At 35.6% G+C, this 13,032-nt stretch overlaps 1 protein-coding gene across 1 annotated transcript in view; it reads right to left on the minus strand.

Moving 5' to 3' along the window:
• REPS2 (RALBP1 associated Eps domain containing 2) overlaps positions 1–13,032 on the minus strand; it is a gene marked incomplete at its 5' end in the record, with an annotated part of 120,916 nt that overhangs the window by 72,413 nt on the left and 35,471 nt on the right. The window contains 5 exons of the mRNA XM_083361282.1: positions 829–971; positions 1,667–1,730; positions 4,519–4,657; positions 5,452–5,540; positions 12,042–12,168. Of these exons, the coding sequence (XP_083217408.1) occupies positions 829–971; positions 1,667–1,730; positions 4,519–4,657; positions 5,452–5,540; positions 12,042–12,168 (562 nt within the window). The remainder of the gene's footprint in view (positions 1–828; positions 972–1,666; positions 1,731–4,518; positions 4,658–5,451; positions 5,541–12,041; positions 12,169–13,032) is intronic.

Here is a 13,032-nt window from a genome sequence, read left to right on the forward strand (position 1 = left end):
AGTGTAGGAAATTTCTAATTATTCCCAGAATGTTGTAACTAAAAAGTACCTTTTAAAAAACAGACAATATATTTTAAGACTATTTCATCTCTTGCAGACAAAACTGGTATAAATGGTACTAAATCTTTCTAAACAAACTTAGAAGTCCTGACTGGGTGGTTCACCATAAAGCTCCCAACTTTCTTTGTGTCATAGTGTCTCTTTAAATGTAAGAACAATACCCAAATAAGGAAATAAGCCTTATAAAATATTTTCTGTACTAGTATTTTAGTATCTAAAGGTCACTATACTGATTTTTCACTGGGAAAGTAAGATTTATAGAAGTGCAGTAACCTTATTAGAGCCATAAAAGCTACATTAGTTGCTATCATGCCAAGGCACACTTTGTTTTCATTTTTTTGCAATAATAGTGACTTTAAAGAGAAATCCAGTAATGGTTTCAAGTTGTTATTCTATTGAGACATAATACTATAAAGTGCATTGCAGGGTTATGGATATAAGATTAAAAATGTCAGCACAGTTTAAAATAATCATATTGGAAGGATCCAGATGAACACTGTAGGGCAAAAAGGCCTTCCAGCTTCTAAGTTGTGAATTAATAATTTTAAGGTTTTCACTACACAGACTTTATGAACAAATGTTAGCCAAGCTTTTTGGCTACACACAGGTTCGATGTTAAGTGAGTCTTATCACTGCTGTTATTAAAAGACCAAACACTGATTACCCAGTTTCAGAGCATCTTTCCTATAATTACTGCATAAAAATAGACTGTAGTTAAAACACGGTTTTAATTAACTGAAAACTTACATACAAACACTGAAACATTACCTGCATGAAGATAGTCAGGCAAGAGCATCTCTGGCAAGCTGTCAGGCAAAAGATAGCCATTCTTCCGAGCAACAACAAGGTGAAAGGCAGCACAGAACTCTGCTAAGCTCAATGCTCCATCACAGTCAACGTCACTAAGTTCCCTACAAATCAGATAGTTATTATAGAATCCTATTTTCGAGAATGAAAACCTGTTTGCTACATCACATTTTACTCACACAGGTACTAACATTTACATGAATGCGATTTCTAATTGTAATTCAAATATGTTTATTACAGATATAAATTTCAATTATACTTTATAATAAAAATATATTGCAATTGCAATAAAATTACAATTAAACTACTGTGATTTTAAAAAAATTGCTATATGTAATAACACTTTTAAGTAATTTTCCTAATGATGTTTACTTGTTTAACTAGGCAAGTTTAGAAATGTAACATCCAAAAAAAGTTTTAATGAGTAATTCTAATATACGTGAAACTATTACTGTTTAAAAGAATTAGGATATGTTTTCATAAGCAAAACTAGAAGTGAAGCTTATGATGTTAATATTTCTGAATTATATTTATCTGAATGATTCAAACTACTGTATTTTTAGGCTCCTTAATATTCTCTTTAGAACATATTTAGATTACAGTACCATTCACATTTTGTTAGGACACAGAAAAGATAAAAGGATAAAATAAATATTAATTTACTTTCTGCTTTGCTTGGATCACAGTGTGAGCAATTGCTGAAGACATTTTCTGTTGCACTGGATTTACATACAGTCATAGAAAAAAACACACACAGAGAGAGATAAAATAATATTATGAATTAGGAAATAGTATTTACCATATGTGTGAAAGCTCAGGGATCGGCAGTTTAGATTTTGTAAAGAAATTCTTAGCCACAGAACCTGTTAAAAATGATGGCCAGAAAGCAGTAAAATAACTCAGCAACAAATTTTCTACCAGTATCCTTATATTTCTTTTAAAAAATGAATCGATTTACAGGTTATATCTGCTTGTTTATATTAGCCTAGAGCACTGTTTTTCTCATGTAACTTTAATAGTAATTACAATATTTCTTGCAATGTTCATCAGTATTTTATTTTTCAGAAAAAGATTTTGAGGCTTCTGAAAGATAATATTTATCTGTTTTTTGTTATTTTACCTAAGCACAAATACTAAATACCTCATATATTTCAGGATCTTAAGCAAAACAGAATTTGAAATTATATTCTGAATTCCAAACTATAATTAAATGCTACCTCAAAATTGGTACTGAGCAAGGTAGGATTATCTAGCATTTGCTGCAGTCTCTGCACACACAAAGACCTTAGATGGAAAGAACATATATATGTATATCCATGCTATAGGAATCCACTAAGGTCTGAAAAAGTATTTAACACAATAGTTGATAATGCAATAGAAATTAATTAATAATTTCACTAATAAAACCTATAAAGAGAGGAATAAATAGAACTTCAAAACACATATTGAACTATCAGTGTATCATTTGATATGAAGTGATATCATCTTCAAGGCCCTTTGAAATAGCTCTGTTTTGAACACCTTTTGAAATGTTGACACTCTAGTTGTGCCAGTTTGACTTCAAGAAAAGGCCGTTCCATAGGGGTTTTGCCTATGACCTTCTCCTGCCATCCATTGACTGGACTTTACCTGGACAGGATATCTGGATCAATATCATTACAGCCAAGAGAATTGGACATATCGTTTCATTCATCTTCACCTGGTGCTGACCAACACTTGATCTTCCTGGCTCTTTTTTCCACCATTTCTGTTACTATTACTAATTCTTTCATTTCCACTTCTTTTTCATTCTTATCCATTCTTATTCTTTTAGCCAAGATGCATTCTTATTGTATTTTTTAGGTTGTCCCATATCTATGCTCAGAATTGTATTTTTTTTGGTCAGGTCCATCCATTGACGGATTGGTAGAAATTTTTCTGATTCGACTGAAATTGGAGATGCTGCCTATAGTGTGCAAATATCAGCTTCATATCTGCTGATGTTCTTGGCTACAGGTAGACTTCGATTTACAACTGTTCATTTAGTGGCCATTTGAAATTACAATGGCAGTGAAAAAAGTGTCTTATGACCATTTTTACACTTACTACCGTTGCAGCATCCCCACTGTTATGTGATCAAAATTCAGACATTTGACAACTGGCACATATTTATGATGGTTGCAATCTCTTGGGGTCATGGTTCACCTTCTGTGACTTCTGACAAGCAAAGTCAATGGGGAAACCAGATTCACTTAACAACTGTGTTATTAAATTAAGAACTGAACTGAATTCATTTTAACAACTGTGGCAAGAAAGGTCGCAAAATGGGGAAAAACTCACTTAGCAACTGTTTTGTTTAGCAATGGAAATTTTGGGTTCAGTGTAGTCATACAGGTCAAGGACTATTTTATAGCTGTTATTCGCTGCTTTATTATTTCTAGTGCTTCCTTAATTTTTCTTGTTTCTAGGTGGTATTTCTTGATCAGAAACATTTTGGTCTTCTTGTAACTCGGCTTCTTTTCTGTCATCGGTTCTACCTTGCTTGCATCTGATCTTAGCTTGCTGATCTTGTGTTCCAGCCTGGTCTTCTATGTTAGTGATGCACTATTTAGTTTTTTTTTCTTGTTTGTTGATTTTGTATCTCAGCTATTCAGTTATAACTACAGCCATGCTGCCCATCGGTTGCTTTGTTTCTTGCAGTGAGCTGATGCTTATATCTGATATTACAGCATTGGCATCTTTTAATAGTTTGCTAGCTTTTTCTTTGTAAAAAGTTAGAGAGCAGGGGATGTTATTCTGTTGTTTTGTGCGGTTCTAAATCTCATTGTTTCAATTCTTATTATTATTATTATTATTATACTTTTATCTCTGAAGGGAGAACAAATGTACTATGATGTGTTAATATTGTTAGTTATAAAGTATGATTTATGAAAATTGAAAATAATAAAATTCCATAACTTTATATAAATATTTCATCAGCATTCCAATTCCACATGGGACCTGAAAGCATTTAATTTTGTTTATATCAACCCTCTTTTATGTTTTATTGAATATTATACATTAAAATATAGGATTTATTTCAAAATCACCTCTTTGGCTACTTATCGTTCAAAATAAGATTAAAAGCAGCAATAAAAGAATGTTATTGTAGGATTAAAACTAACAAATAAAATAATGGCTTTGAGTAATTGTTCTGTACATGTTCTACATATATTTGTTTGGTTTTATTGGCAACTACAAATCAATGTTTTTAGTAAACTGCTTTCATATTTAAGGTCCTTATTTATCAGAATGCTTTTTATTACTTCTATCAAGCATAAATAGGGGAAACTCTAGTTTCTTGAGCTTAAATATTATATTGCTATTAAAAGATATCTTTGATAGGACAATATAGAACTCCAATTATTATAGTAAATAATTTACTATAACATTTAATTTCATGTAAATAATCCCATGTTTATGTTTATGTATTTGTTTAATATATAGACAGACAGACAGACAGACAGACAGATAGAAAGAAACCAGGTTCTATCTATTGTGTATAACCCATCCCTACCCCTGACAACACACACACACGTAGAGTTACACATTTTGTACTTTATCTATAAGAATTTCTTTTACTCGCCCAGGATTCTGTCTTGTATTACTTTCTATGTTTATAAAGGGCATTACCTGAAATGAAAGAGTTGAGATCTGGTTGTAAAGACTTGAACTGATTGATGTAATAGTCTCGTTGTTCCTCAGTTACCCTCCAAAGGTTATCTGGGTAATTACTACTGCTGTCCTGTGGTTCTGTTTCTATTGAAAGATACTTCAAAAAAGGAAAATGTTTTATTTGGAAGGATAACAAAAAAGCTGAGCAACCTGAGGTTTCAAAGCATTAACTATGCTCTGTTGCTACTATGCCATTCTTTTGAAAATAAATAGAATTGATACTTTGGTTGAATTTGCAAAACATTATTTTCCAGAAGCCATACATATCAAAAATTGTCAAAAATGAATGTTGTGGATATTTAATGTATAATCTTTTCCAGTGGAAAGGTTTATAAACTAAGGAGATAAACTGAAGATTACTTGTATTTAAATAGACGGAAGAAAATCTCACTTTATCCTCTAGCACCAGGGACTGGTTACGTGGAAAGAGATTTTTCCGTGGACTGGAGCAGGCATGCTTTTGTGTGCTGCCTGCATCCCACAGATGGGGCTTTACTTGTTTGTACAGACCGGTTGCTGCCATGCCGAAGCCCGGATTGGTCCACAGACCAGGGGTTGGGGACCCCTGGTCTAGCTGATCCTGTGTACTATTGTAAAATGCTTCCATTTCATACATATTCTAAAGACCAGAGCTCATATTAGCTCTCAGGTATGCCTTACTAGTTTTAGATTGCAATTGTCCTCTGCTGCAAAATACTACCAGTCCTCAGGGAAAGGGCGGTGTATAAATGCAATAAAATAAATAAATAAATAAATAAAATCTTTCTACTGGTCTAATTCAAGACAAGTTCATGTAACATTGATTATAAAAATCAAATTTTATTTTTCAATATTGTTTTAGCACATGCAGAAGATTTATTTTCAATTATTTTTGCATCTCATGCAAATTACCTGAATAGATGAGCGTGTTGGCACTGATTTGGGGCCATAATTCCCTGAAGTCAATCCATCTTGAATAGAATGCCTAGCTTCATAGGAACCTATGAAAGATTAAAGTGAACAAGGAAAAAAAAAACAAGAACAAACGAAGCTAAGAATTGACAAAATTACAACTACGAGACCCACAAAAGAAACAAATGGAGATAATAAAACACAAATTAAATTTAATAGAAGCTGAAGAAATGGCCCATCAAATTAAAAGAGCAAAACAAAACTTTTTTTGAAAATGCCAATAAGCTGGGTAGATGGTTAGCCTATAAACTGAAAAAAGAAAGAGAGAAAAAACAGATGCTGCAAGATGTGAGAGGCGATTTACAATGCCAAAATGATACAATAAAAAAATAATTACATAATTTTATGAAACACTTTATGATATAGAAGAAACTACTCAGGAAAAAATAAGGCAATATATAGAAAATGCTAATCTACCAAAAATTCCACAGAATTTCAAAAACATGTTAATTGGGGAAATAAAGATGGAGCTGACAGAAGCTGTAAAAAGACAAAAAAAATGACAAGACATCAGGCCCACAGAATTTTTTAAAAGCCTACAAGATATACTAAGCCCATTAATGCAAGAAGTACGTAATGAAGTATTAGTGGAGGCCAAACTACCAAATACATGGACAGAAGCCAATATTACTTTAATACCAAAAGAAGATTCAGATTTGACTCAGATAAAGAATTGTAGACCAATATCTTTATTAAATGTGGGTTACAAATTGCTTCAATAATAGCAGAAAGACTGAAGAGATTTTTGATTGAATTTATACACCCAGATCAAAATAGATTTTTACCAAAAAGACAAATAAAGAACAACCTAAGAATGATTTTAGATACTCTGAAATATTACGAAATGCATCCAGGGAAACAAATGGCATTAATTTTCTTAGATGCGCAGAAAGCTTAATTGGCAATGTTAATTGGCAATTTATGGTACAATTAAACTATATGGACTTTGGAGAAAACTTTATAATCAAAACAATTTACCATAGACAAATGGCCAAAGTAATTGTAAATGGAGATTTTACAGAGAATTTTAATATTAAAAAAGGCACAAGACAAGGGTGTCCACTATCTCCATTATTATTTATTTTAACTCTGGAAGTGCTGAATAGAAATGTTAGACAGGACCCAGGACTTAAAGGTATGGAGATAAAAGATGAAAAATATAAATTACAAGCATTCACAGACGATTTGGTAATCATACTAGAAGATCCCTTGGAGACAAACCCTAAATTATTGATAAAGATTAAAGAAGTTGGAGAAGTAGCAAGATTGAAAATAAACAGAGATAAAAAGATAAACAAACAAAAAAACAGCTCTCCAGATAGTTAAGAACAGGGCTTTTCAACCTTTTCACCCATTGTACCACTTTTAGGATATGGCAACATCTGAATACCACCAGTCGCCTAGCAAGGTGTCAAAAACTTGATGACCAAAAAAAAAAAAAGGAAAAAAGTGATGAAGTACAGGTAGTCCTCGACTTACAACAGTTCGCTTAGTGACTGTTCAAAGTTACAATGGCACTGAAAAAAGTGTCCCCCAAGCCACAGCCGAGCAAGACACCTGCCTGCCCGCCTGGCGGCGCTCTTCCTCCTGTCCGAGGTTTTCATTGTTGTGACCATTTCTGTTGAGGATTGGCAGTGGGGGTGGGGTGGGGTGTTTGGTTTTTATTCCCCCCGTCTGCTGGGTAGTTGCAGCAGTTTTGGTCACTTCACATGACCCTGGGACACTGTGACTGTCATAAATATGAATCACTTGCCAAGCATCTGAATGTAAATCACAAGACCCTGGAGATGCTGAAACATTCCAGCTGATCGGCGCTTCTTTTGGGCTCAGCCGAAGCGCCAGGATCAGTGCCGCTTTCCAGCTGCAGCCTGGCGTTGATCCTGGCACTTCCACTGAGCCCTGACAGCCCTGCAGCTCCAGCTGTCTCTCGCTCAGGCTTGTGTGGTGCTGCCATTCCCCTCCCCCGCTACCACTTTTCTAGGATGGTCGCGTACCACCTGCCAGGTGCCAATGTACCACAGGTGGTACCCATACCACTGGTTGAAAAGCCCTGGTTAAGAAGGTTAAATACCCGAGGATATACTTAACAGCAAGGTGTGTGACATTAAAAGAAGATAATTATCTTAAATTATTAAAACAAATAAAATTAGATTTGGAAAGATGGAAGAAATCTACAACTATCAATGTTGGGAAGAATATGAATATTTTACCAAAACTACTTTTTCTATTCCAAACAATACCTATAAAATTAGATATTTTTGTTTTGATGAGTTAAATGTATTGATTTTGAAATTTATCTGGCAAAGGAAAAGAGACAGAATGAGACTGAAATTGTTACAAAAAGCAAAAGAAAATGGAGGATTTGGGCTACCAGACTGGGTTCTATACTAACAAGTAGCTGCATTAACATGGCTAAAAAAGTGGATAACCCTTAGACAAAAAAGATCACTATACCTAGAAGGACATGACCTACAACTTGGATGGCACGCTTTTCTATGGTATGAGAAGAACAAAATCCATAAATACTTTCAAAATCACTATATAAGAAATGCCTTGCTTTTGACATGGGAAAAGATAAACATGAAAATTTATATGAAAATACCAGGATGGATCTTGACAATGGAAGTGTTTGTGCACCCAAATTTAATCAACAAAGAGAAACTTGTGACATACAGACACATTTTGAATACTGAAGGGAAATTACAAAATAAACAAGAATTGGAAGAACAGGGCATTGGCCACACTTGCAAATGCAAATGAGATACGAAAAAGATGCTAAAACATATGGTTTTTATAAATATCAAACAGTGTTTGACCAGATACTATTGTCATCAAATGAAAAACTGATTACAAAACTCTATAAATGTTTGTTAAACCTGAATATGCAAGATGAACAAGTTAAAGAAACAATGATAAATTGGGCAAAAAAAATTTGGGCACAATGTAGAATTAGAAAAATGGCAAAACTTGTGGGAGAGAAACTATAAAATAACAACAGCAGCTACTTATAAAGAAAATCTATATAAAATGTTTTATAGATGGCATTTACCACCTGCAAGATTAGCAAAAATGATTAAAAACATCTCTAGTAATTGTTGGAAATGTAGGCAAATGTCAGGCACGTACTATCACCTCTGATGGAAATGTCCTAAAGTAAAAAAAATTTGGTCAAAAATACACATGTGGTTAGAGAAAATGTTAACAAAACATGTAGATTTTAAGCCAGAACTATTTCTTCTAGGTATAATTACAGAGAACTATTTGAATGTAATCTATTTCCTAAGAGTTATCTATTTTCCACCATATTAAATCATCTACTTAATAATACAATATCCCCTTTAATAAATCAAAACCATTATGTATATTACCTGGGTTAATCAATAAATCAAGCATAATCATAATAATTAATTTTCTTTTTCCTTTTAGGTCTAATTTTTAAATATTAAACAGATAAAGTCCTTATTTTCAATTAATTTCCAAGTATTTTAAATCTAATGACCAGAATTCCGCTTATCTCAACCTCTCTCTTTAACCCTGTAATTAATAATATGAAATCTCCTCTAATAACTCAAAACCCCATTTTTCTTCAACCTTATTCTGGCTTTCTTCCTTTGCCAACTAGGCTTCCATATCAAATCTTTTAGATCGTCAAATAGATCTTCCTCTATTAATATATATGTTATTTGAAATAAAGGACACCATTTAATTGCCATTTTTTTGGAAGGACTAGCCCATTTGTATTTGTTAAACTGTCTCCCTGTTATTCCAATTCCCCATGTTTGCCCTGATATGTTTGTCTTCCATTCAATCTGTTCTTCTTTCTCAAATTTCTTCTGATTTATATAAAAAGTCATTTCCATTTTCAGTGTTGTCACTTTGTTTTCTGGATTTTCCACCAGCTGTATTGGTTGGTCAATTGGGTCCTCTGTCCTATTATTTGATTGTCCCACATCTTCTGTTATCTTCTGCATTGTTGGTTCATTGGTTGTAGTCAAAGTTTGGGTTTGTGTATCTCAGCTGGTGTCTTGATCTTTTATGTTAGGTCTTAGTTTATCACAAGCTGCAAGAATGGTTTCATGTATTGCTTTCAACATGGAAAGGATCTTTTCCTGATCTTCATCCATCTCTTTCACGTGTTTATAAATAGTCTTTCTAATAGAAGTCGTTTGTCAAACAAAACTTTATAGTCCAAGGTATTTAAACATCTCATATAGTGACCAATATTCCTCAAATAAAGAGATAGGAAAGCAATTTCCCACATATAGCTTTGAGAGCCAGTAAAGGTTTACCTTTACATTTACAGTTCAAGTAGGCCAGTTATGCTGCCCAGCTGTTCTCTTACAGCTAAGTCTCTCACAGGTGGTGTCAAGGTCAGAAAAGTCTTATCTAAGGTCTGGGCTTCAAGTCAAGACTCTTTTAGGAAATAACAAGTTGTACTACCAAGCTTCGCCACAAGGTGTCACCGATGCCATTTAAGGTTTTTTAAGTCCAAAATTTTTATAATCCCTTTTCCAATTTTATTCTTTTTTGTAGATAAAAACAAGAGTCTCCAATAAAAATAGGAAAAATTTTGGTCCCCAAGTTCCAGGAACATATAAATCCAATTAGATTAAAGTTGTTCTTTTAATGCGTTAATTCCCCTGGGTAGTCAGACGCCGCTATTCTTAGAGGGTGGGATAGAAATTCCCTTCCCAATCTCTTCACAGGGGGAAAGATACTTCAGACAGCTTTTACAGGAAGAGAAAGTACTTAGGGTAAAGAGATCAGATCTCACCCAGTTTCATCTGCGTTGCTTTTGAAGTGCTTGGTAGTGAGTTTGACTTCAGCTTATCATATTTCAGTAATACAGAAAAGAGGAAGTTGTGCAATTAGTTATTTTTATTGTACTATTCAGAGAATAGTGATACTTGGTCATGCCTCATTATCAAAATTCTCCTTCCCCCCCCACAATAATTCCTTTTTGTATTATAGTCTCCCTCATTTGTAAACATTATTTTTGAAGGATTGAAAGGACTGATATGAAAGGGTGGAGAAGAAAAAATATCAACTAATGCCAGTGTATGTATCAATGTGCATGGAGAGAGAAATAGAGAGATATGGATATATAGATTTGGATATAGATGTAGACCAGACATGTCAAACACAAGGCCCACAGGCCACATCCAGCCTGACATGTGGTTCCATCCAGCCTGAGGACCTGCTCTGGAAAGAGTGAAGGACTGGCCCGCCGCACCTCGGCCTGGCCCAGGCCGACCGGGCGCTGATCTACAACCTGGTTGCATCCATCAAAGCCAGAACGCGCTCAGACTTAAGTCCACGGGGAAGCCCTGCCCTGGCCCCTGGGACACAAGCGGAGTCCGGTGTCCCTGCTGGCTGGCTGTCTTGTCCCACAGGCTGACTTCACCCAGGATGCTGTCACTGGCCGTCGCCTGTGTGCACATCCAGGGGCAGGGCAGAAGTGGTGAGGCAGCAGGTCCTTGCTGGTTCCAATGGATCTTAGGCTGAGCATGTTCTGGCTTTGATGGATGCAACCAGGTTGTAGATCAGTGCCAACCCCTTCCCAGCACTTCCAGAGTTGAAGCCACAAGGCTTTCTTTTCAGTGGGACAGACCCCCCCACACACAGGATAGCAAGACCGGCAGCAATATGGCAGTGCTGGCAATCTCTCCCCCTCCCATCACCCCTTCCTGAGCGTGGAGGAAGGAAAGAGATGAGGAGAGAAGGAAGGAAAAAAGTGTAGCAGAGAGGGGAATTGGGGGGAGATCGGTGCTGACTGGGATTGGCGCTGGCTGGGAGGCTTTGCCAGAGCTCTGCAAATTCGGCAGAGAAGTCAGGAGCTCTGGTTGCCTCCACGATGGCTGGTGGCGGGGCTCTTGGGGAGGGATTTTTAAAGGGGAAGAGAAGTTCGACTGGGGGAAGAAGACTTTATTTTCTCTTTTCCGGAGAGACAAGCCAGAAGGAGGGAGAGCGAGGTAGGAAGTTTATTCTCTGGAGAGAGAATAAAAAGCCTTTTTGCTAACTTCCTACCTCGCTCTCCCTCCTTCTCCCAAGGAAGATTCCAAGAAATTGGGGCAGGTTACAAATATTTTAAAATGTTGCCTCTGGCATGCTAGGTCAGGTGTTTTGCACACAGGTGGCTGTAATAATTCACAGAGGTTTTGTATAAAATGAGATTTAACAATTGGAAGAGTTAGGTTGTATATGATGGGGGGGTTAGACTGCATATGGTGATCCTCCTTCTCCCATAAGCATTTCTTCCATCCATACAACATGTGTCTGCAATAAATGTATATTTACTCTTCCTTGCTCAGTTGTGCCAGTTTTGCTAAGTCAGTGTGGTTAAAGAGTTCAAAAATTGCTCCTTATAGCAACTAACCTTTAGAGTGACTTGTTCAGCTGCTGGTAAAGATGGCTTATTAATTCCCATCTATTCTACATAGCTCCTCCTCAATCTTGAAAGTCTCCTGATCACATCATTTGGTAGTGCTGCTTACACTTACAACAACAGCAAAGGTAATCATTTAACTTACCTCCATGCTGTTGCTCAAGCCCACTTCTCAATATATTATATCCATATCCCAAAGGAATTCTCTGATAACTTGAGGGAGAAGCAGGATGGGAACCAGTTGGAGACATGGGGGGAGACTGTGCTTCTTCCTTCAAGAGAAATGTTGTAATAACATATGTAATTGGATTGCTCAATTTAAGTCAGTTAACAGAGTCAGCAAAATTTTGGTTTGATCTGAAACAAATTTGTACACAGTTTTTCCTCTGTAAATATTCATATTCCATATTAATATTTAGTACCTGATTCTTGGCAGTTGAAGAAAAGTAATTCATTTTAATGGGGTATTTATTCAATTTATAGAGCTTCCCATCTCAAATATGTGACTTTGGGCAGCTAACAATGAATAAAAATAAGATAAAAGGCCAGTAGCATTGGGACAAGTGTAATCTCCAGGGAATAATGTTCTAGAGCAGGGTTGTCAAACTGCCGGCCTGCGGGCTGGATGCGTCATGCCGAAACCATGCCCACCCCATTGCCGGCAATGGGGAAAAAGTTGCGATATGTCACGACACATCACGTGAGGTTGCAAGTTTGACATCCCTGTTCTAGAGAGTGGGTGCCACAAAGTAGAATGATATTGAATTATAGAATACTTAAAATAGAAAGGAATTTAATATTGAACAATCTTTTGTTAGGTAATAACTTATCTAATACCTTGACACCTCATAAAAAGCAAACTGAAAGGTTGAAGCATTTAAATTTCAACCTAAAGTTTTAACATTTACACTTTGAACAGTTGTTAGTAAGTCTTTATTGCTTCATACAGAGTCAGCAAAAGCACTATGTAAACAAAAGTCTACTTATATTGAGACTTTCTTCTCTTTCTTATGGCTCTCCCCCTATATCTTGTGAAGGATCTTTTGATTTACTATAGTAGATTTTGAGGATGAAGAAAAGAGCAATTCTATCTCAGTACTACTGAAAAAACAGCTCTCCTAAAGTGAATGTGCTAC

This window comes from Vipera ursinii (genome assembly GCF_947247035.1).
Source record: "Vipera ursinii genome assembly, chromosome: 4".
Taxonomy (NCBI): Eukaryota; Metazoa; Chordata; class Lepidosauria; order Squamata; family Viperidae; genus Vipera; species Vipera ursinii.